Consider the following 25721-nt stretch of genomic DNA (forward strand, 5'->3'; position numbering starts at 1 on the left):
AATCCTGCTACTGCAGCTGTGGGCATTCTTATTATTAACATAAATATGTAATTCATTATAAAGTCTGCTAAGGTCTTTGGGGTACTTTGGGAGAATTAATTATGCCTAGTTTCATTTTATATGCTAAAATGTGTTTAAAAAGTTGGAGGTCCCTTTTGCCTGAGTATCATGAGAAAGAAAAAGAAAGAACATCATGTTTACCTTCCCATGATCATACATCATATATACTACTGTCAATGTGCTGCTTATTTATCTCTTCTGAACTAAACAGTCATTCTCTTATCTCTTCTCAGATGGCAAGTCTTCACTTGTCTAATAATATTAATTGTCACTCTTCTGTGGATCTTTATTTCTACATTCAATTTTTAGTGACCCAGGGTAGGTGAGTAGGGATAGGAGCAGAACTGATTACCATATTTCCAAGCTGAATATTCCAGTTTATACCGGCAGCAGAGGCTGATTCCTGTTGTTTTCTGACCTCCAGCCTCAGATCTGGTTTTTGCTGATCACTTCTGTGCATTGATTGAGAGTATGTTAACTAGTCCACAATGTTGTATGCCTTTTTCCTGAACATTTACAATCAATTTAGAACCAGTCATGTATATGAGGAGTCCGGATTTGTTCTTTTCCGTCTGCCTTACCCTGTTTTTTGCAAAGATAGCAGATAAAGTTCAGTCATGGGAGTGTTTAGATAATTGCTGTGAATTTCAAAAATAACAGCTTTATTTGTGTCCAATATAAATAATTGACTTTGCAGAATACCATTTAATGTACTGTTAACGCCAGTCATTTTAGGTTACAACTTTGCTGAGCCAAGGGCTTGCGTTCTGCGCATATACAGAGCCTGGTGCAGTGGGCTCTCTACAGTCATGTTGAGACCTCTGGATACTGCTTACTGTAAGGAGAGTGTAAAAGTACAAGTCTAGTGCTGTCAGTTATCTTTCTTCGAGCTTTCTTCTGTGCCAACATTAGAGTTCTTCCTATGACTGTTCTGTTTAAAGTACAGAAGCAAATAGTAAAAAAAGCTCAGATTTATTAGCTACATAGTGATTTTCTTGCCTGTTAAAATGAATTCAGGAGGCAGGGAAGGTCGTGGCATTGCTTGTCATGGAAACTGTGTGGACTGGACCCTGGCACATTGTCTGCATTTTGTATAGCTGCTTCATAATGACTATTCGTTGTAGGCTGTCTGGAACTAAATTTCTTGATCATATTGCAGCCCAGGTAAAGATGATGTGTCTTTGGATGTGCAAGGGTGTAACAGTTGCATTCTGCTATCTCTCTGTACTGAAGGAGCTTGAGACAGTGCTGGGAAGTGTGCTCACTCAGTGTGAGCAGATAAGGGCAAGATCCTGCACCTGGCCTGGGGCAATCCCAAGTACAGCTCCAAGCATAGGCTGGGCAGAGACTGAATTGAGAGCAGCTGTGAGGAGAATGAGTTGGGAGTGTTGATCAATGAGAAGCTCAACATGACCCAAAAGTGTCTGCTTGAGCCCAGAAACCAACCGTGTCCTGGGCTGCATCACAAGTAGCGTGACCAGCAGGTTGAGGGAGAGGGTTCTCCCCCTCTGCTCCACTCTAGTGAGAACCGCCCCACCACCCTTCAGTCCTGCATCCCACTCTAGGCCCCAAAATAAGAAGCACATGGAGCTGTTGGAGCAAGTCCAGAGGAGGCCACAAAGATGCTCCAAGGGCTGGAGCAGCTCTGCTATGGAGACAGGCTGAGAGAGCTGGGCTTGTTCAGCCTGGAGGCAAATGGCTCCCTGGGCAATGACAGGCATAAGTGACCATAAAGATGTGATCATTCCACTTTTGGCTCCTTTTCAGCCTGCTTAAAGTCCTGAGAAAAAAGTAAGTAGCCCTGTCCTGCCAAGGAGGGTCATTCCAGGTCGAAGCTCAGCTAAAAGGGACAGTCATTGCTCACAGTGTGATTTCCCTGACCTGTATGTAGTAATATCCATGGAATAAACCACTTAAGTGAATTACAGAATTAACTTCTTGAGTGATCTGATCTGGAAAGCATTCAGAAGGAATTAGTAATCAGGTTGGCATCTTGTCACCTCTTGCTTTGATGGAGCCAGCTGTCAGCATGGAGCATACATGAGCACCATCCAGCCCAAAACACTGTTGGGTTTGCCCATTCCTGGTTTCTAGAAGTATGCAAAGTGTTCCTGCTGACTTGCACTGCAGCTACACTCTGAACAGAGTCCAAACCTACCTCAGTGAAAAGAACTTCTCTGCCATCTAGTAACAGATGTGAGGTCTTTATACAAGTAATAAAGAGAGTAATTACAAGGAATAGTGAGGGAGGAAAATTCCTAAGTAAAACTCTTAAGTATGTTGCATCATGTATTTATGGGCTCTTGGTCAGACTGTGGAGCGCTTTAAACAGAGTTAAAAAGAGTGCTTTATCAGAGAACCATATGGGCTTTAACCACAAAAGTCACTACCACATCCTTTTTTATCCTTTTTTTTTGGTGGTTCAGGATAGTACAATTGACCTTTTTAGTTTTGATTTTCCTTTGGAACATGCGTGAGTTTAATTTTTTTCTTTTAATACTGCGCTGTTTCTGAGGATCTCTTTCAACTGAATAGAAAGCATGGATCTGTTCCAAAGAGCTTTTTTTAATATGATTTTCTTATAAAGAAAATAAATAATAGGGCACATAAGCACAAAAGATACAGAAAAAGTCGCCTGGTTTGTTGCTTATTATATATGTAGGCTGGCTTGCTCTCAGTTTCTAAATGCCCCTTGATTTTCTCTTAATCACAGGAGCATTGGACTGGGATTTCCAGGTTCATGTCCAGCTTTATTTGTTTCACTCACCCTTTGTTACAAGCTTTTCATAAACTGATTAAATTCCCTCTCCCAGAAGCAGGTGTAGCCAAGGGTACAAAAGCCCATCAGGAGAGGGCTACGCAGCAGGCTTTTACCATTTCAGCAGCTAGATATCTAAATTCCTGAGATTTTGGGACCCATTGTTCTCAGATCAGTATTATCATTTAACTAAATAAATCCTTACCTACATTTCTTGTCTCCAGTGTTGGTCCCCTTCGTGCATTTATGGTAAACCAAAACCTGCCTTAAGGTTTGCTCAGGTAAAACATGCTATATCTCCTGCAACACAGGCTTTCCATTCCACTTTCATCAATTGCTTGTTGAGAATTTCAGTTTTAAATTCATCTTCCTTGAATGTGGGAGACCAGGATTGTACATACTCTCATGCAAACATTTTAATGCTTTTCTGTCTGGACTGGAAAGAGCTGGCATCCTCAGCTATATCAGGCTTTGCCTTTTGGTGGTTCTGTTGCATTGTGGCTTTTGGTCATAGTTAACAGAAAACAATCTTTCCAGCCCATGATCTTTTTGGGTATATGAGAAGTTGTTTTTCCCAAACTGTATGACCTTGCATACTGCGCTGTTAAATTTCTTTTTAGTTCTTGCCCTTAGGATTGCCTATTACTTTTTATGGTGCTTCATATTCAGTGTATTGACATGGCTTCTGACTTTGTCATCAGCAGATTTCATTACCATGTTCATACTTTGTGTCAAGATCATTAAGTGTTTCATTCTTAAGATACTCCAAAGATGATACTTCAGGAATATCACTGATATCCATCTCCCAAGCCATTATTTTAACTTTTCAGCCCCGTTGTTTGTTATACGTTTCCTTTCTATACTATCTTACAATTGTACTCTTTGTCTTTTACATTAATAATTTCCTGTTTGTAACCGTATCAAATGCTTCTACTGAAGTCCAAAAGTTGTAAGAATAGTTCAGTTTTCTAGACATAGGGCACATAATCAACAGCATCTCAGTTGTTTTGAGAGCATCACTACCAGGACTGTGCAAGTCATGGCTCCTAAAGATGCTGTCCCCAGGGTACTTGGCTATTCTGAGCTGGTGTGGCAATGACATTTAAAAGAAGCACACTGCAAAAAACATGGCTTGTGATAGGGAGCACAAATCTAGGAGGAAGGAGCTGTGGATTGATTACGTGGCTTTGTGGCTGGTTTCTTGTGTCTGTGTCTGTATCTTTTAACTTTGCTGTTCTTCTACCTGGAAATTTTCTCAATAATATTGAACACAATTTCAAATTTTAAAGGAATTTATGATCTGGTTATAGAAAACACTTTTGAAATACAGAGCATGATGGGTGTTTTTTAATGAGAAGAGTCCTTGGAGCGTATTATTTCCAAGGTAACTATTTGTACTCCTATTAGAAAAAAGTTGGATCGTAAGCTCAGCTATTTCCTTTCCCCACAGAGGGCAAATGGTCATGGAATAATCCGTACAAATAAATAAAAAGATGTTGCTGCTGCCAGACCTGAGAAGTAGTATTCTTCAGGGATCCACAAAGCTACCTCATTGCTTTAAAACTTGCCTTAACCCTTTTCATTTGCTTTGATGGCTACAATGAACATCATGAAGTTGGTCTTGGCACCATACTAGTTTAATCAACAGGCGTGCTGGCTATGCTTGTTCATTAATTTTGTTCTCATTTGCTTATATCTACCTGTTGCATTGTATTTAGGTTCCAAGGCAGAGAATAGATTGATTTAAAAAAACACAAACAAAACAACACCTTTTTCTGCTTTGTGTCTGTAGAGCAATTAAAACCAATAATAGTTCTTTTCCAGATCTTGGAGGTACAAGTTGTTAGGGAAAATACATCCAATGAACCCTAAACCAGAAACTTTGATCCTGAGCCTTTTGACCTTAGGCGCTAGATATCCTGCAAGAATTGGCCTGATCTTGTGTTTTGAATCCTGTAGGATCCTTTCATAAGTTTAATCAATTTTTATTTTCTGAAAATGCAGCAGCAGTGGTGGTTGTCTCTGTGCTTCTGAGTTGAGTCTGTCCAATGCTGGGAAATTGAAAATAGAAAACTTCTTTGAAGGGAAGTGCTAGTGATGATGTTGGAAGTTGTCAGTGCATGCTAACCTTTATCACAGATCTCATGATTGGTATTTTTTCTCCTGGAGGCTTAGGACAAAGTGAGACTTCAAGCTTCACAGCCAGAAGGACTATAGATTTTTGAAAAACACGACCTTACTGAGGCTAAGCTAATAACAATTTGAGGGACCTTACTGTTTACACTTGACATTCTATACATACATTTTTTGTGATCTAGTGCTGAACTTCCCTTTGAGGCAAAACTAGGCTATTGTTCTAGAAATATCTTTCTTTAGATGAGCTAAGAACAGTTCTGGCTCTCATGAGTTTAATATTTTCTTCAATACTTCAATACAGTCAAGGGAGGGCATTCTCCCTGTTACTGTTGGATCGAGTCCAAAAGAGGCCAAGAAGATGCTGTGAGGGCTGGAGCATGCTTGCTGTGTAGACAGGCTGAGAGAGCTGGGCTTGTTCAGCCTGGAAAATAAAAGGCTTCAGGGAGACCTTAGAGCAGCTTCCAGTCTGTAAAGGGGCTGACAAGAAAGCTGGAGAAGTGGGGCTTTTAGACAGGGGCCTGTGGGGGCAGGATGAGGGGAATGACTTTTAACTGACAGAGGAAGATTTGGATGAGATCTTAAGAAGCAGCTCTTCCTTGTGAAGGTGGTGAGGTGCAGGCATAGGTTGCTCAGAGCTGTGGCAGCCCCATCCCTGGCAGTCGAAATCCTCTTGTCTTGCAAGTAGTATCTCGTCTTTATACATCTCGTTGGAAAGGTGGGTCACCAGGCAGCAAAACAGCCCTTACAACTGGATGGTCTCTTAAATTCTAGGTCTGATTTCTACACAAATTGATTTCTCATCACTATTTGAGGTGGATGAGTCCATGGACTGACCCTGTTTTAGCTTTTCTCGCCATGTGAGAACTAGATAATCCAAAGGATGTAACAGAATTAACTCTTCCCCTGTATGAAGTTAGAAAGTGTAGATGAGATGTTTGTTTCCCAGTTATCTTGATATTATCAATTGTTTAAGTCCAGAGGATTTAATGCTCATATACATCCTTGTAGTGTGTAGGCCTCAATCAAAAAATTGCAAGTAAATAAAGTAGAACAGGAGATATTATTATTCATGCCTTGTTAGGAAGAGCTTTGAAGGTGCCATATACTCACACCAACCAGTTATTGAACAATTATCACTTTATCTTGTCTTGATGTGTTAGTTAGTGGGTGGCTTACAAAAATTCAATCTATTTTTCCTTTTTTTCCCCCCTCTTTTATTTTGTAAACAATTTAGTTACTGTGTTGGTTCTGGGAGTTGTCAGGGTGCCTTCAGTGGAAAGTACCTGTGTGCTTCAAATGGCTGAAAACTCCAAATCTGTCTACTCAGAAGAGAGCTGTTGTGTCATTTCAAAAATATTCTTATCACCAAATCCAATTACAAGGATGAGTAAATCACCACCTCCAATGTCTTTACTATTCTTTTTTAATTGTTAATTATCTCGACAGTAGGGTGCTATAGATTAGGAGGCATAGATTATCTTTTGGAAGTGTGAGGCTTTCAGAGCCATTATCAATTAATTCTGTTTTTAAACAAATTTTAGGATAATATGAATAGCTTGATAGGATTGTGGTGCTTGAGAATGCTGTCAAAATACTGAGAAAATGATTTCTAAAAAGTCAGAGAAACTTGATGATGTTATAGTAGCATTGAAGGTCATACAGTTTTATGCACTCCAGTGCAAGGTGTATTTTTGGCAGTTTAATCTACATTGCAGAGTAGATTCCTGCTAAGAAACATCAGTAAAATGACTGTCTCAAAGTTTAGGCACTGATTTGTAAAACCAGAATAGTCACCTCTGTTGTATGAGGGTTTTTTAAATGTGTACTGAAATGACTGTGCAATGTATGTACACAGGCACATACAGACTTGTGAAATAGTTTATATATGTGTGGTGCTCTATGTGATCTAGTCCTGTTGAGATCTCTCTTCCAGATTTGCGCTTTCATTCCAAGAAGGAATGAAACTTCTCTTATAGCGAGAGATGTTGAAACTGTTCTCTCCCTAGACAAAGAGTATGGCAGTATGCTGGGGTTGAAAGCCCAAGCTGGGAACAAGATGCAGATTTTTAAAGAATGAGGATTTTCACAGTTTGGTTCCAAAGCTTCCAAGTGATGGTAGATTCTGCATTGGATAAAATGCCAATTTTTTTGCTAGAAATGGGTAGCTCTGTAGGTAGAACAGAAGATCTAGGCTTAATGCCAAGATTGCTGAGAAACCTGGTCAGTGCTGTAGAAGAGGTCAAGCTAGAATCCTACAGTGGTTCTACAGTCCTTTAAATCCATAGTCTTGAAAAAATAATGCTATAAGGAAAATAGTAGAGCTGTAGCAGTCGTGTTCATCAATGCTTTTTTACGGGGTTGGGATTTTTTTCACGTTTGTCTTTTGCCTGGATGGAAGGTCTGTTTGAGCTGACGCTGCAGGAATCCTGAGATTCGAGTTCATCTGCTGGCATCCAGAGAGCTGCAGTTCTCATCCTTGGCTGATCTCAAGTGCAGAAGTGGCTCACCAGATGTTTCCTGTAGCAACTACACTGGTGGTTATGTTTTGCAGTCTTGGGGGGAAAAAGAAGATGGTGTCTTCAGTGTAATTCTCAGCTCCATCAGAGTTTATATGTGTAGAGAATATCTTAGAGCTTTAGTTTTGCTGTCTAAAGTAGAAAATATTGTGTATTGTGAAGCAAACTGTTTAGTTGACACATAGGCTGTTACAGAATCTGTAGGTGTATCAGTAGATAAAATAGATGGTGTCATCTGTTGACCTTGCTGAAAATGGCATTAGTGATATTCTTGGTTAGTATTTACTGGGAAATAAACTAGTCATTACACTTTCCAATGAGATTGTGCTTTGAATGTCACTTCTCTGACAGTCTGTCTCATGCCACACAGAGATAAGATCTCAGGCACAGATGACAGACCAACTTCAGAAATATTTCCATTGATTTGACAGCCTGAATAATAGTTCTGTTAAAAGCCACAATGACTGAAACAATGACCTCTTGCTACTGGGTGATAGTATGTTGATAAACATACTAATGAGAGATAAAGTAGGTAACTATATTCAAGTGTTTTATGTAACTTGTCAGTGGAAAGCAGAGGTACTGTTGGAAGGGAAACTAGATAGGGAGCTGAAATTACAGGCAGTCTTATCAAAGACAAAAGAGCAGCTTGCACTCTCGTGTATTTTGAGACACCAGAGGTTTTGGCAGGGAGCTCAGTCCCTGGTGGCAGCAAGATCTTCTGTTTATCACCAGGGGTCAGATGGGAGCTGGGAAAAATGGGCAGTTCTTTTTTTTTCCATATGTCCCTGGGCCAGCCGCCGAGGCCATCACTCAAGCTTTGCTTTTAGTATCAGTTGAAGGGGATGTGTGTGAGCTGTCATTGAGGGAGCTGGTCCCAGCTGCATGTTTCAGCCATCTCCTCCCCGCCTCCCTTGGCTGCACAACCACTGCTCCTGGCATGGGTGAGAAGCTGGACCAGAGAAGCAGTTGGGCAGAAAACCTTCCCACTAAAAGGGAATGATGGAGAAGATAAGACCATTCCTTTCACCTGTGCGAAGCAGGAGCCTGTGCTAGTGTGCTGGGATGTTCACTTGCGAGTGCTTCCTGTATCAATGAAAGTGGAACCCAGAGGTGCAAATACAAAGTGAGGGGGTGAAATAATTATTTGCAAACTTAAATGAGGGAGTGAACTTGCAGCACATCCACTGTTCTTCAATAAATATCCATCTCTGTGTTCTTACCTACCACTAATTGCAATGTAAATTATCCTTCTTTTAGTGAGACTGCCCTGGTGTACACATACCTGAATTACCTCACCTTGAAGTGTGTGTAATTCTGCTGGAACAGCTGACTCACAGTGAATTGTTATCCTGCAACACATTTGAGCCTTTCCATTTTGAATCACTTCACACTTTGAAGCTTTAACCGTTATGTCATCTGTAAACTAAGCTTTTCCCCAGCCCAGGGTCTTCTGAGCGTTTCTGTGTTTTTATCTGTTTGTGTCTGACAACCGACATATAAAAACGCATCCAGCCTGGCTGTCCTTCCGCTGCTCCATAGGTTGGGTTGTATCAAACCCTTCCCTGGCAGCTGCAAAGCTGATAGGAAGCAGCAAAACTTCCACTGTGGATTATCAGGAACACTACAGAGGCATTGCTTAATGCATCTGATATCTAAGCCTGGATAACAGAAGCCATACAGCCAAGCAAAAAAAAGATTGGCAGCTATTGCAGGAATTCAGATAGGGGCACCTTGGTAAAGGAGGGGGGAAAACGCATTTTCTTCCATTACAGAGCCCGGGGCTGAGATGGATTCTCTCTCCGTCATTGTCCTAAGCACATTATCCCTGAAAGAAAAAGGGTTTCTCTGAATCTGCAATTTTTCTAGGCTTCAGTGTTATTGAAATGAAACTGCTTCAAGGATATCTACATTCTTTACCATCATATGGATTCTCATCTCATGTAAATTATTTGGCCACTTTTCATTTTAATCCTCCACTGTCATTTCCCACAAAAGAGATCATTTGGTTTCTTCATTGAAGGTATTCAGCTGACAGCTGCCCTTTGTCTAGAAAGCAGTGTGCCTTTGCAGGATTTATTTCTTGTGCCTGCTCTTTTTATTTTCTTTTTTTTTCTTTTTTCTTTTTTTCCCCCCACTTTTAAGTTCACATTGCTTTATATTTTTCATCTTGATTTTTTAGGAACTTTTCAGATGGTGAACAGGCTGTTTGTAGCTACGAAGAGCATGCTATGTTCTTTCCCTTAGCAAAGGTATACCTGGCTGATAAGAAACAGAACTGGAGGCAGACTAATTAAATTTCCTGCTTGCAAGGAGAACTGTAGTCAAAAAATTCACTGTGTTTTCACAACTTCTACTTGAGAAACTGGAACAGTCAATGATTTCTTTTTCCATTACTTTCCTATCTTGAAAACACAGTTATTCTCCCTTCCTTTCCAAAAGTGTTGGAAGACTTTAAATTTTATGCTTTGTGTCATGGTATATCACCCACAAAGCATAGAATCACAGGATGGTTTGGGTTGGAAAGGACCCTAAAGATCATCCAGTTCCACCCCCCTGCCATGGACAGGGACACCTTCCACTAGACCAGGTTGCTCTAAGTACCATTAGGACCTTGAAATAAGTGTTGAGAATTAAACCTGACATGTTGGTAGTGTACATTTATAGCAAATTTTGAGGCTGAGCATGAAAATCAGTTCTTACTGTTGAGGTTGCATGGTTTTGGTTGTCTATAGCTGTATGAGACCTTTTCCTTTCAGACTGAAAGCTCCTGAGTATCATCTCTTTAATAAAACCAGCTTACACTCTGTCAAAGGTTAAAAGCACAATGTGGTGATGGAGAAGTATAGTATCAGGAGAAGATACAGTTTTAGGGAGCATGAGTTGCCAGTTGAACAAGTTTACAGGCAGCTTGAATCTGTGGGGGAAGGAGGAAGCATGTGTTGAATGTGGATAAGGAGTAAGAGACTGCTTCTAAATTTACTGTGTCAGCTACAGAAACTGAATTTAACAAATCCAATAGTGCCCTTCCAGCTCTCCTCTGGTACCTACTTAGCTTTATGATTTCCATTAAAATTTCTTACTTACTAGGAGAGCTGCCTGAAAATTCAAATTTGGGGCAGGCTTGGGTTTTTGTTTCATTTTTTTCAGGGTTTATTTTGTTTGGGTTTTTTTTTTCCCGCAGAAAACTGGGTTTCAAGGTGAAAAGAAATTCAGATTTTCAAGTGGGAATCACTTTTCTAGTAGAAATTTCGGGATATTTACATTAAAAAAAATTCTGGAATTAAAGTGTTTCAGAATGATGAAAACTATGTTTAAAATGTGTGTAGCTTATTCAGTTGTAAAATGAGTTAAAATTTAATCTTTCAGCAACGAGTTTTTTTAAAATCACAAAAATTATTGGACTACAGTCATTGGTTGCCAGGAGAGGTGTCTCATTCATTTGCCAGTTGTGAAAGTTAGCTCCTTCACAGGGAAATTTCCTACTACCTCAGAGAACTGTAAACTTGAACCTGATTTTTGTTTTAGAAAATGTGAGCCTTTTTGTTAGACCCAGCGAAAGTGTACAGCAGTCTGTGCTTGCTAGAAGGGGATGGTATTTATTTATGTGCCAAGACAAGGATCACACTAGTGGCTCTTGTCTTTTCTTGCATCAACATAAGAATGGACAGTTAAATTATATATGGTTCCTTAATTTTACATCTTTTGTAATTTCTTCCATAAAGTTAGGCATTGTCTAGCAATCTGGGGACCGCAGATGATCTACATCCATAATAACACATGATACCATGGTTTCACCTAGTTTTAGTACATTGTGGTCTTTGTTCTTGATTTTTTGACAAATATCTGTAAACAAAATAAGATTCAGCAAAGGGAAGCCATAAAATAGCTGTTATGGTTACCAGAATTTGCCAAGTTAATTTTTGTACACACAGTGATGACCTGGGTACTTGATTAGAACTCGAGGTTATACAATATATTTGTACAAATAGTAACGCAGTTTTCAGATGTGATGTCTTGACTTTTTTGTTCCTTTATCTTATGGCACTTAGGAGGAAATAGATCATGGCTACAGGCAGAAAGTGGAGTGTTCTATTTTGTAGGTGAGAGAGATGAGACACTGTCATGAGGCAGTTGGACTAGGGTCCTGAGCTTCTGCTGCCATCGCTAACTACTAGAAAAAGCATTTTCTGCTCTGTTTATCAGGCTCTCCAAAAAATCTTTGTAGAGAACATGACCCCTTTGAACAGAATTTTGTAAGATAGACACACATATCACTTCAAAGGCTTGTAATAATAGAAAGGATAATATGTCTGGAAGAGGAAAGAATATACTTTAAAAAAATACCATGCACAGAGACTGGGGGTACTGCTGGGAGAAGAAAAGGGAGGGGGAAAAGAAACTCTCTTGCTGATAATTCAGTGAGTGTTCCTGTTGGTAACAGTGCCAGACTTGACAGCCCTGTGTACTTGAACCTTCCCAGAAGGTGAGTGTAACCAGGCATCCTCATCTTCAGATCTAATGGCAAAATCTCAGCTGCTTTTTCAGAGTAGAAGCAAGCATAGTGGGAATTGCAGTTATGGTCATTCTCTCCAGATTTACTTCATAAGAGCAACTTGCAGGTCCAGGGAAGTAGTAGTTGATGTTCACATGTAAATGTGTTTTCCTCCAAAGCCTGAATTGGTAGTATAGACGTAGCCTCCCCTTCAATTCGTGAAGACAGATCTATTTCTGTGGTTTCATTTGCTCTCTAAGCTAGCAAATCAAGTGGAAATACATTAACAGTGTAACTAGCTGTGCTTATGCCTGATTTCTTTTAGTCAGTATATAGCGACTTTGAAATAGGACCTCATTTGTTAGTATAGTTGCAACTGTAAGTAACACTGTGACCAGCAGGATGTAGTAGCTAAAATGCAAACTGTTCAAAAGTAGCATGGACAGAAGCAGTTGCTACATGGAACAGATTCCAGGTTTCTGTAGAAAGTAACTGTGCTGGGGTGACCCACTAGAGAACTATGGCCATGGAAAATAATAATTGCCTAAATATGCCTGAATCTCCTAGTACCAAATGATTTAAGGAATAAGGAAATATCTTACTTGAAAAGCTAGAGCAGCTGTCCAACAGCTGAACCTGCTGCTGATCAAAGTTGATCAAAGAATTCCTAGGATTGTGTATTATGGACAATCTACAGAAAAAAAAAAGTAGTAGTCTCTGCTTATGGTATGCTTATCAGAGTCCATTGAAGTAAACAGGACTTTTTGTTGGTTTTAATGCAAATCTGATAAGCTCTGTAGAATGTAAATCAGTTCATTAAAATTTGTAAAGCACTTAAATGAAATAAAAGAGAAAACAGTTTAACTTTTATAGGATGTTTACTGCATATAAAGTACAATAAAATCATGATTATTCAGAAAAAAAAATACTGTTGGAATATGCTATACTCTGTGTTGTTCTGGGGATTTAACGTTTTTAAATTGTGATTTAAAAAAACAAATATACCTGACTCTAGGAATCTTACTGTATTACTGTGTAATTTAGGCTGTGTAATCTTCAGAACCTATCTGTTTAAAGGATGCACTATTTGTATGTGTTTGTGCGCTATATGGATTTGTATATATATTAACCCGGGGATCAACATAAATATTGAACAGCTCCTTTATTTGTAGGATGCTGCCTAAGCTGGGGTATATCAGGGTAAAAAAATAAGTGAATGATAATAAACACAGGCAGAGGCATGGACTATGATGTCTTCTGACATGATGCTTCACTTGACAGTCATAATTCACATATTTGTAGCATTGCCTACTGTGTTATATCTCCTAATGCAATATTCCAAATGTCGAGGTGACACTTCAGATACTGAGATAGTGTTTATTTACCTGAGGCATTTGGGAATGTTTATCCACTTGGTGGATCTGAATGCATGCATGTATTACTTTGTGCATATACAGGTTTACATAAAATTTGCTGCATCTGTGCTTAAACTAGCAGTTGGCACCTTTAATGAAGCTGCTTTGGAGCCTTAATGCTCTTTATTTCTGATAAAAATTACCAAACTTTTTCTGTTTTCCCTCTTGCAGTTACTTCAATGAGAATCAATATCCAGATGAAGCAAAGAGAGAAGAAATTGCAAACGCCTGTAATGCAGTTATACAAAAGCCAGGTGAGGAGCTGATCATGGTGTCCTTTCCAAAGGCAACTGCAATTAGATTTCAACATCTCCTGCTAAATTCAGCAAATCTCATTTTACGGCTGTTACTAACAAATGCACTGCTCTCAACTAGTAGTAGGCTTTTTCGTGAGCTGTCTATGACTCATGTTGTTTAGAGCTGTTGTACTGGGGTGAACGTGACAGTCAGTGCAAGTTTCAAACCTAAATGCTGATGCCTGCAGCTTAAATTCCCACCATTTGAGATATGCAGTACAAGTTGTGCATCTGAACCTTTCATTTATACAGCTTGGTAAATGGCATTGCTAAGAAAACAAACATGTCTGGAAGTTTTTCATTCTTTATGTTCAGTTATTTCAAAGTACTTATCTAAGCATTCAGTAGCAATCTGAGAATTTTACACTCCACAAAACTGTGTTTTACTGATTCCTTTTTACAGATGGGAAATTTTAGGTTCAGAGGCTGAGGCTTGCTGAAGATTATAGAGCAGGACGTCAGAGGAGAAAGGAGCACAGCTTTCCCAGCTTTCAATTTTCTTTACAGTTTGTAGACAAGGGTCTTATATTAGAATCTTTGTACTAATAGAGGATCTTGGATTTGGATCAAAAAATTGCATTTCTTTGTGTTGCTGGAGAAGTCATACTTAAGAGAGAAGACAGCCTGAGAGGGCTTTGGTTGTTCAGCCTGGAGAAGAGAAGGCTCCAGGGAAACCTTAGCACAGCTAATGGAAGGGGCTTTGAGCAGCCTGGTCTAGTGGAAGGTGTCCCTGCCTGTGGTACCTCTGGGCCACCATTCCATGATATTGAGCCACTGTCATGGCAAAATACTTTTTCCTAATACCTAGTAAAAATTTCCCTTGTTGCAACTTGTATGTGTTGCCTCTTGTCTTTACCAGAATGATCTGTCAGGTAGAGGCTGGGATTTTATTCTTGGCTGTGCTGCTGGTTGGTTAAGTAACTTGGAAAAAACGGTTTGAACACATTGTGTCTAGGATCAATAAAATCTTGTGAGTGGTACTGATGCACAACATTAGTAAACAGCATAGCTGTCTGTTTCCAGATTTTAATTTCACTTGTGTCATCTCTCCTTACCTATTTAAGTTTTCAGATTGCTGCAATTACATGAATGCTTTGTATGCTGAATAAATAAACTATTGAGAGACAGTCTGAAATAGGGGAGTCTCATCCCTGCGTAGCCTGCAGAGGACTGAGGATGCATCTACATCCAATATTTTAGATAATGTCAAGGCCAGCTGAAGAGGTTTCCACTATGTGCTTGCATTCCTCTTTTCTGTTGGTGATCAGCAAAAGGCAGCGTTTCCTGTAGCTGGCTGGTGGTGGCTGGCATTTTTTTGCTGGTTTAAGCATAAAAACTCCAGCGATCTGGTTTTCAACATCCACCCCCATTCTCCTAAAAGATCGCAAGTGTCCTGGCACATTTGGGAGGGTGTAATTAGAGCTGTGGAAGCACAATAGCAGCTGGTGGTTTAGAAGAAGGAAAGCAGAGTGGAGGGGATGACACAAAATTTCTTCATTCATTTTGCTACTGAAGAAAACACGTCATTGAACTGTATCCTTGCGGTACATACTAAGAGAACTAGCCCAGAGGTACATGATTTGTGATAGGGCTGTGAACTGCATTTGAGTTTTTTGAATCTCAGTTTTGTGCTTGAACTAGGAAAGCAGCCCTTTATTCTCTCTCTCACGGCTCTGGATTTAGTTGATTGAAGCTGCAAAGCAATTCCTGTAGTTCCAATTTTTTTTTTTAAAGAAGAAGGGCTACTTTGTTTTTAGAGAGGTATTTGGTGTTTATTACCATAACATCTGGGCACAGTACTTTGATTCACATAAAATTCACTTTATTCTCAGTTATAAGCACTTTTCAGTGCTGTCTGTATTTCAGGGGTTTATCACATGTGTAATGGTCTTTTTGCCTGCCTTTGGAACCCAGTGAGTAACAATGTTGTATTTATTCCTCCTCCCCACCTCCCATTACTTTCATAGGGAAAAAGTTATCGGATTTGGAACGAGTTACCTCCCTTAAAGTGTACAACTGGTTTGCCAACAGAAGAAAGGAAATCAAGAGAAGAGCCAATATCGGTAATGTATCAGAGAACCTGTTTTCAAGGTTTAGTGCTAATACTTGCTCAGGAGAGATGGAAATTACGTAAGATTGTATTAATGAAAATGCTGGATGTTCTGACATTCTTAGTAGAAATGTGGAGGAATTATTAAAATTAGTCTCTTGCTGTTCCAGATCTTTCCTGAAATATGGGTAAGAGTTTAATTTATAGAAATGCATCATCAATGCAGGAAAATGATGCTGTTAAGAAGTTTTACTGAAAGATCAGTTTTAAAAATGAAACAGAATTTGATGGTGGGAGGAGAATTGTATTTCTTTATTCTTGGGCTCCTTTGGGTATCCAAAATAAAATCTGAACTAAAACCTCAAAATATCTGCAGTGAAATGGGGGAAATAAGGATTTTTGAGAAAATGGGAAGTGCATAATCTTAACATGCAGTTTAAATGAAAACTGGATGCTGTGAAGAGCTTTTATCTGGTTGCAGATTTCTTTATGTCTGTGTTCCACTGGGGCTGTCATTCTTACTGCCGTCCCTGAGACTTCACAGGGATCTCAGAGTCCAGTGAATTGTTTTACATCTCAGATACAGCCACTAGGACCTAAGGTTCTTCAAGCCAGCTGCTTAGTTTGATTGTAGCTGTGTTCCTTACTGTTTTCCAAGGGATTGTACAGGGGCAAATGGCTGTAACAAAGTAGTAACTTATCTTGATGATCAGGATAAAACAGAAGTCACTTCAGAGTTATCCCTGCAGTTTCTTTGTGTGAGTAGCAGATTATAAGGAAATCAGAAGTGACTCTGGACTTGTAAGATGTACACCTTCAAATGTGAACAAACATAAGACATTCTCATGAGAATAAACTCACATTAGTGGCCAGGAGTCAACAAAGTTTGGCAGTGCATGCAAAATTTTATGTGCTTCCTTAGATACTATGCAGTTACATTTGTAGTCCATAGATAAACAGAAATCCATACCTGTCTACTACTCAGTATTTTTGCAACTGCAGAATGTTGTTCCTTTTCCTATCTGCTTTTTCTTGCCATGTTTGTGAACAAGAAAAAGTTCTTTTTACAGCATTTAATGTGTTTTTGAAATTTAACCTAAACTTTATTTTTCTAAAACTTAAATCTGTCAAGGAGTGGGGTGAACAAAGCAAAGTGAGTCCAAGGTGAGTGAAGTTATAGCTGTATCTGTGCAATTTGAGGAGGAGGGTTGGAAGGAGATTAAAAAGAGCCAAAGGCAGCTTTATGCATTGGATCCTACTGGAAGATGAAGACGTGTGTGTTTTTAGATCCCTTAAGTACTTCAAAGAATTTCTCCATCTATCTTCGGACACTCCCTGTCCCCCTCAAATCTTACCTGTCCAAACTATGTGGAAGATCTACAGGGAATGCTTTTACCACTTCAGTGCATTAGACATTAAGCTAATATTTAATAGGACTGACTGGAAAACAAGGATTCTTACCTGCAAGCAAGTCTATTAGTTGGCAGGGAAGGATTTCAGGCAAACCGGTATCTGTACATGTGCTGCCTTCTCACATACTAGAGAGTGAAGCAGAAGAGGCTAAGAGCTAACTCTGTTCTTTCAGTTGTTCTAACTTCTTAAAAAAAAAGTATTACTTTCAGTTACTCTAATGCATCAGATAAATTAGGGATCCATTTGCTTTTTTCGAAGAAGCAGCAATCCTGGAGAGCCATGGAATAGATGTACAGAGTCCAGGAGGTCATTCCAACAGTGATGACGTTGATGGCAATGACTACTCGGAGCAGGTAAGCACTGTGGCTGAGCTGCCTGGCCCATAAAGGGAAAGTTCACTTGAAACAAGAAGAGGCCCTTAACCTCTTGCAAATCAGATGTCTCTTGTTGTTTTCTTTTATGTAACTGTAATGGGGGAAGTGGAAGAGCACAGCTCCCCTATTTGAATGTGTTGAAGCAACCAGTATTCACCCACATGGATTTATTGTCATACAACAGGACACTTGGCAAGTACGCAATGGGGAGGAGGAGGGAAGATGTTCAGAGGGAGGCAGAGAAGCAGAGAAGGTAGAAGAAGACAGGAGGATCTGCTCCAAACAAGCAAGTTACACCATTCACGCCACACGCAATGTATGAAACATGTTAGGAGAGTGTTAACTCACCCAGTGCACCATGCATAACTTAGGCTCTCCTTACTTCCAACACTGTTCTAGTTACCCATCCTCAAGAAAGGTTGTACAGGTCTATAACAGTTGCTCCTATATATCAGGCACCAACATTCTTCCCTGCAAAACTAGGCATGTCTCTTCCTTTTAGACCTATTATTTCTTTCTGCAAGAAATGTCTCCTTTACAGCTTGTGCTACAGCTCCTGTGAGTTGCTTATTTGGCACCCAGGCAAGTCCCTGCCCTGTACACTTTATAATCCCTTTTGGCAACCTTTCCCAGCAAGATGCTGAGTGCCCTCCTGTAAGGTACTGAGCTTCTTCTCTTTGACTGTGGCAGTACCTTTCAGGAGCATCTCAGGATCCATCCCGAAGACACTGACAGACAAAGGGTGAAGGGTGGGGGAAGGGATTTGATTACATGAGGTTTGACTTTTATTTCGCTCTGTACCTGTTCTGTATTGCTCTACAACTATGTGTAACTATTTGGATTGTTTACATATTATCTGTCTTTTTTTAGTTTGGGTTTTTTCTTATGTTTGCATTTTAACTCTTGCCTATTCTCTATTTTCCTTGGTTACTTTTAACCCTTGACAGCAACTTCTTTTTTAAATTCTCTAGCAAAAGAATACCCCTTCCCGCACTCTGAGCCCTCACCTACCCTAAAGTTGGTGACCCTTCCTTCACACACCTTCCTGACAGGTATTGCATCCCCTTCCCAATTTTCCTTCAGGTGTCATTGTTGGCCAACCCTCCCCCCAGGTCTGTGTGTGCTTGGCACCAGTGGCCTTCAACAATTCACTTAGTTCTGTTTTTGCCATGAGCTGTGTTCTGTGCTACACCCAGCAGCAGCTGGGGTGGGCAGATCACTTTTAATTGACCAATTGGAGAGGATTAGGTAGGTCTCCTTCTATAAAAGCTGCTGGTAGAGAGTAATAGCAACCGAGTGTCCTGGAATGAGTCCTTAGCACACTTGGCTATGGCCCAGTACAACAGATATCTGGCAGACACATTCTCAGCCGCTCTGCTTCTGATGGGTATTAAGGCCTTTCTTATAGGTCATCACCAGCAGATTTGGTGGAACCAGCTTTGCCAGCTCTAGGTTATGGAAGGCTGCTCTGTAATGGCTATAAAATATGTTGAAACTGCTGCTGAGCCCACATAATTCCATGTCAATCAGATACAGGACCTGAGTATGAGGTGAAGTGTTATGTAGACTCCCAAACTATGGGTTTTTTCTGTGTGCTATCCAAAATACTTTGAAAAGATAAATAGACTGGTTATTAAAATTTAAAGGTCTTTATTTAGAGCCCTTAAAAATTACATTTCTCAGTAATCTAGCTGGGCTCCTCTGTGAAGTGTAATTAGGCATTAGCAGCGAAGCAGATTAAATGGCAAGCTCTCCTAATGACCATATAACATCCTTTAGCTGTTAAAACCGTAAAGTCTCTTTTCTACAGTGACACCTTAACTCTAGTAAACCTTAAAACACCAAGTTCACCCAAATACTAATGAAGTGCCTAAAACTCCAGAAGTCAGGACTTTGTATTTCTTACTGTAGTAAATATTACTGAGAGGCCCTTAAAAGTGTGTGCACATCACAATATTTACCTGACATTTGTTGTAAATGAGTGCATTCCTTTAAATAACCTCAGGACTTTACCAAATCCCGGATTTTCTATCTCCCTCAGCATTTACAACCTGTCATCTTAATCTGAAATGCATAATACGCATTTTAAATCTTAAATTTCACAAGTATATCACTTAAAGGCTGTTGGAAGACTGATAAATGTTTATCATTTCCTTTCAGTAAATAATAATAATTAAAAAAATTTGCAGGGCTGTGGTGTGGTTACTATTGGTACCCTGTTTTAAAGGGGGAAAACACCATGATTTTGCCTGAAGTTCCAGGATTGATTTGACAGCTGGAAATTAGAGTCTGGATGTTGCTCATTCTAGTTATTACTGAAAACCAGGCCTTCTTTCTGATGTAGACTGTGAAACACGCACACTTGCTATAAAATTTATGCTAGAAGTGTCAGCCTTTTAGGTCTGCTGTTGCGATGCCATTATGCACCATGTTATGTGCACAACAGTCCACTGATTTTAAAATTTCCACTGCAATACTTTAGCAGCAGAGTTTCTCAGTGTCAGGTTTTTTTGCCAACTGCCTCAACCAAAACCACGCTGGTTCTCTTGCAGCTGAGAGACTTTGCTCTCTGGAAAACAGGCAAAGAAATATGAGGCATATAGTTCAGTGGACTGGAGAACCCGGCAGTATCTTCACCTATGTATTTAAATTACTTTGGTTCCAGCCCTCTGAAATCATTTCACTGTCTTTCTTAGCAGTCTAAGAGTTTTTTTGGCATCTTTTCCCATATACCTGTGTGAATTCAGTGTCTTCATAGCATACTGTCTCATCAGACCAAGGATTATTCTAGATTTTTATCCTGCTTCTGAGTGAGGACAATAGAAGTATTTAAACAAAAAGGATTGTTAAAGGATATATATTTTATTATAGTAGCTTCCAGCTTCTGGAAGTCAGTAGTTTTGAGAGGCTTCCTTAACCAGGCAGTGTATCCACTTTCATCTTTGACAATTTCTAGTAGATTAAATTTTCCCTGGACTTGTCTAAACCCCACCTTTTAAAGCCATTTTTACTTTCATATGAACCAAAAATCAGTAAATCCTGCAACTGAATCATGGTAAGCGAGACAGTGCTTCGTGTTACCACTTTGGAGTATAGAATCATTCCAGTGAGTTAGATCACAAGAAGCCATGAACAGTTGTTCTTTATTTACTAGTTATTTGTGATAAACATTTACCATATCAACCACCAGCCATTTTCTTTTTCAAACTGAAGAACCTGAGTCCCTGTAGCCTCTCCTCATAAGGAAGCCACCCCATGCCTCTCCTCCCTGGGGTTGCCGTTCTCTCTACCTTTTCTAGTCCTATTGTGTCTCTTTAACTGGGGTGACCAGAACTGTCTATTCAGAATGTAAGTGTAGCATGAATTTGCAGTGCACAGTGCTTCCTATCTTAGATTGGTTTCCTGACATAGCTAATGTATCACTTCTGTCTTTATAATTTAGTATTTCCTCAGACTGTCCGCCTCCCTGTCCCCTCAAAATCCTCTCAAAAGTTGAGTGTGCCACTCCTTGCTTTGCTTACCTTTGTCTGCACAGTGTGGGATATCAGTCCTAAATCAGTTTTGTAAATTCCTTCCACATTCTGCCCCTGTAACAAATGTGTAATTCACTGCCCATAGTCCATTACACACTTGTTTATCTGTGGGTTTTCTACTCATGGGGTAACAATGCTTCTCTCTTCTCCTTTTCACATGCACAGGATGACAGCACTAGCCATAGTGACCATCAAGACCCCATTTCTTTAGCCGTGGAAATGGCAGCAGTAAACCACACCATCTTGGCATTGGCCCGGCAAGGAGCCAACGAGATCAAGACAGAAGCTCTAGACGACGACTGATACAAAGAGAGGGGAGGGTCAAAGCAAGAAGTAACTTAGTTTTAGACGTAGCACCTTAGCAGACTTTTCCTCAGTCCTTAATATGTGTTCTTACAGTATAACTTTGCAGTTTCTTGTACGTCAGTTAGCTGTTAGGGTCTTGTTCTGTGAAGATGGCATGGTGCCCTCAGCCTTTGCATATACTCTCTCAGTATTAATTCCCAGTAAATAATCAATCAACCAACCAACCTCCCTCTCCCAGCCCCAGTGGCTAGAAAAATCTTGCTGCTCTGTCTTAGCATTCAAAGTGCTTCCAGGTATTTTAGACAGCCCTCAATTACAAGTCTTAGGCTACACTTAAAACCTTGGATAACCTTAGAGATCGTGTTAAAAATAGTCTGTATGCTTTTCCTTCTCTGAGACTGAAAGGATGCAAGCTGAGGTAGTGGCACAGGGTCGATGGACACCAGATCGGGAGTATCACCAGAGAGTAAAAAGAACACTAGAAACCCCACTTCAGCATGGGAATAAATCATTTCCAGCTGCAATAAGCCGTGCCTCACTGGTCATACAGTGACTTGATATACTTTTGGGTGCTGTGCTGAGAATGTCCATTGGAAACACATTCACGTATTTTGGTTGATGTTCACATATTCAACACAGACATCCTCTACTCTCACAAGCTACGTGGCTTAGTGGATAAGTACTGCCTTCTGCCTCTGGGACCATGATTGAAGCCCAGCCTGGGATCATATGAAAAATGAGCTGAATGTCTAATGGACAACAGTCCACTTCTCAAAACCACTATTCATTATTTGGCATGGCTAGCAGTGCCTGCTCAGAAGAGGTCTAGACTCTATTGATCTGTCATTAACAATTTTACCTATTATTCTTCCTCTCACCTTTTCTGTCCCCACCCTACTCCCCTCTCCACTTTGCTGCTTTCAAAAGCAATGTTTTCCAGGAAAGCTATTTAAGTCATAAAATGGGTGAGTGGATTTTTACACATCTGTGTAACTAATGCCTACATCCTGAGTAGCCTGAAAGGTTCTTGGAGAACTTTTGCATCTGACCTTTGCTAGGAAACCATCGTAGCATAAATATTCTCCTAATTACGAACTCTTTTTGTTTGTTTAAAGGCAGGAGGATCTCTTACCTGAGAAATGGGGTGTGAATGTTTTGTGTTCTCTCTACTCTGTCCTTGTTAAGATGTGAGAAAGCTCTACGGCTACGAGCAATTTAATTAATAATTGGAAGCCATACTGATAATGGATGTGGTAATATTTGTAAAGCAAACCTACTTTAAGTAGCAGAAACTAATGGAATTGTTTTCCTTGATCATATGTAGCACTTTTGTTACTTTTTTCTTAAAGATATTTATATTTGATAAGTCTTTTTTTTATCATTTGAGAATTCAAAATACCAAACAGCAAACTTGCATTACAGAGTCACCCTGCGATCACCTTGTCATCTAGTATCTAAATGATGAACTGTGTGTGCATCTAAGAAAATTACATCTGCTAGCATTGTGTGGAAATGATCTCCTGGCATCCTGATAAAATGATATGCTGCTGCTGGTAAGAGGAAACATTTCAATGGAAACAGCATGGGAAGTGTTAGAGATGGGCAGGACTGTGTTGCATTAAAACTAAAAATTAAAAACCTGTGTAAATTTTTGTATGTAGATATATGAAAATTTGCATAGCGTTTCCTCAACATTCCATTTTTATCTTCCCAGTTTACGTGGAAATAGCTTAAAAAAAGGAAAACAGCTCAGTCTGAAGGATGGGTTTCCCTTTTCTCCCTTCCATTTTTCGGGTGGGGGGAACGAAGGGAAGTTGCTGTTACTTGTCTTGTTCTCATCCATTCCTCACGCTTAACTATCAGATAGCATTGTGAACTCTGAAAACGTGGCTCCTCAGCAGGTTTTTAGCCAGCTTACACCCTTCAAGGCATAGGCCAACTAGATCATCTTTACATCTGTGAATCCCATGAAAATTGCTTAGGTAAGTGTGGAGGAGATTTTGTACTTTCAGGGGGCATAGAGTTGGCATCTCTTTGCTCTGTAACTCTGAAGATATGTAGGTAGGGCTTGGCCTCGTCTTTTACTTATGGATTTCATTGGAAAATTTATGTGCTTAGATATAGATCACTGAAGCAGAATGAAGCTGTCTTTTTTTTATTTTTCCTGTTTTATTTCATTTCTTGAGTTGGCAAATTCGTAAGTAGCATCAGGGCAGACTCAGGAAAGAAGGAATTGGATCAGCGACCATTGCAGCAGTAAAGTTTTTTTCTTAACGTGTGTATGAATGTCTTGGTACTAAAGAGTGAAAGGACGGGGAGAGCTTTTATTTCTATTTTTGCACAGCAGAATGATCAAGCAAACTATAGCCTTAGTGCAATTTTACCTACTTACTCATTCCACAGTCACACACCAAGCTGACAAGCAACATCCACGATTTATAGTGAGGAGATTTTAATAATCGATGACCTCTTTACGCTGGGCTTGCCACCACCATTTGTTCTGGCTGTTTCATTTTAAAAAGAACAGACTCAAACTGTTGGACAGCTGTAATTTTAAAAGAAATATTGCTTACTATACCATCTTTAAAAAAAAGTCATTGTTTCAAGCATAGCCTTTTTAAAGCAATAGAGAATAATAAAAGTAGTACTAGAACTTCTATATCCTGATTATAGGTTCATGTGATGCAGGATCAAAGTGACACCATTAAAATCGTATGTCTATGCCACCTAATGTAGAATAATCTCATCTTAATTCTGTTTGTCCCTGTCAGTTAGCTGCTGGTCTCATCATGCATCAATATCCTATCGGAAAGTTAAATAGTTAAACCCCTTGTGAATGACTGGAGATTGGCAGATCCTCCCAGTCTGTAGCTTCCTGGTAAATACCAGTTTTCTGCTTTCCCACAACATCTTCTCACCAGAGAAAATAACAAATGGCTTAACTGGGGATTCAGACAGTTCCATGTGTCAGTGTCTGGAGTGCCCCTGTCTATTTTGGCTTTCAACCGTCAAGAGGTACAAGGAGGGTGTAAGATTTCAGCCATTACCAGGGTGCTTATGGCAGTTTGTTTACTCGATTCTGAACAATTTGCTGTTGGCTGGTGGCTTTTTGGTTTCTCATGAGTTAGCTAGAACAGAACAGATGTTAGTGTGGTGATATCAGGGGAAGCGTACATAAAACTGGAGTGAGTGAATTGGTGGAGAGTGTGTCCTGGAATTTTATCTTTGTTTTAGGGGTTTTCCCACAGTATGGGACTGTTGATTTTCCATCTCTGGATTTCCTTGAAAATTAGGTTTCATTATTGTAGCTTTTCAATTCAGTTGGAATTTGTTGCAGCCAATCTGGAATTACTGCAATTTGTTCTCATGTCAGTTCCCTTGAAGTGGATCTGGTGGCAGACTAGATTTACCTTATTGTTCTGTGAATAGAGAAGAAATTATTTAAGATTCTTCTCTTCTGTGATGGGCACAGATTGCTTAGAGTTTTGTAGAATAAGTTCTGGCTGTTATTTTGTCACTCATGAAGTCCTTATACTTGAGTTATTATCTCTTACTGTCTTCTTAAAACAACAATTTCTACCTCCACTTCTTTTTCAGGTTGTTTTGGTGTTTGGGGTTTTTTTTTGTTTTCTTTTGGTTTTGTTTTTTTTTCCTGAGGATATGAGATCCCAGACATTTGCAAAAGCAGTATGAGTTGATAAAAATAAGTCAACATAGGTGCGAGCAGGCATGTTATCCATTGATTGTGTAACATGTTGTCTTGTGTTACAGAGACATTTTCTAAATACTCTGTAATCATATGTCATGTTCCAGCATAATCCTGTTAGTCCCATATTGGATGTGAGCAAGTTAGTTGTGAGTCAGCAGTGCACCTTTGCAGGTCACTGAGAAGAGCCTTCAGCAAGTCCCCTCTGTTCATTACTACTGTGACATCTAAGTATTGTGTGCAGTGTTGGGCAGGAGTGAGTCAACCATAGGGCTACTGAGGTGAGAGGGTCAGAGCACATGTCATGTGGTGAGAGATTGCAAGAGCTGGTGTTGTTTGGGCTGGCTCTGGAAGCATCCTCTGTTTTATTCTTCATCTTTCTTAATGGGTGGGTTTAGAGAAGACATAGCCAGGCCTTTCTCAGACGTGCATAGCAACAAGGTGTGGAGCAGTGAGCTAAAGTTGCATTAAAGAAAATCCCAAGTGAACATGAAGAGGAATATTTTTTCATGCTTGAAGTGGGACAGCAATGGCCCAGAAAGGCAGTGAATATCGCAGCCTTTAGGATATTGAAAACTCAACTGGACAAGATTGAATTGGAGACCTCTAGAGGTCTCTTCTGGCTTCAATTATTCTGTGATTCAGTACAAACCTGCTCAGGTT

General features: G+C 39.8%; 1 protein-coding gene across 4 annotated transcripts in view; it reads left to right on the top strand.

Moving 5' to 3' along the window:
• The window catches only part of HMBOX1 (homeobox containing 1), a 109280-nt gene extending 86346 nt beyond the window's left edge, over positions 1 to 22934 (top strand). For 2 of the 4 annotated variants that reach the window (XM_031046603.2, XM_031046606.2), the window contains 5 exons: positions 13552 to 13634; positions 15644 to 15739; positions 17398 to 17492; positions 17698 to 17829; positions 21212 to 22934. In XM_031046603.2, coding sequence (XP_030902463.1) covers positions 13552 to 13634; positions 15644 to 15739; positions 17398 to 17492; positions 17698 to 17829; positions 21212 to 21349 — 544 coding nt within the window. In that variant the 3' untranslated portion in view covers positions 21350 to 22934. The remainder of the gene's footprint in view (positions 1 to 13551; positions 13635 to 15643; positions 15740 to 17397; positions 17493 to 17697; positions 17830 to 21211) is intronic. The other 2 variants (XM_031046604.2, XM_031046605.2) reach the window with 2 other exon arrangements.
• Positions 22935 to 25721: the final 2787 nt, after the last annotated feature.

The sequence above is a fragment of the Melopsittacus undulatus genome, chromosome 3 (genome assembly GCF_012275295.1).
Source record: "Melopsittacus undulatus isolate bMelUnd1 chromosome 3, bMelUnd1.mat.Z, whole genome shotgun sequence".
NCBI classification, from domain to species: domain Eukaryota; kingdom Metazoa; phylum Chordata; class Aves; order Psittaciformes; family Psittaculidae; genus Melopsittacus; species Melopsittacus undulatus.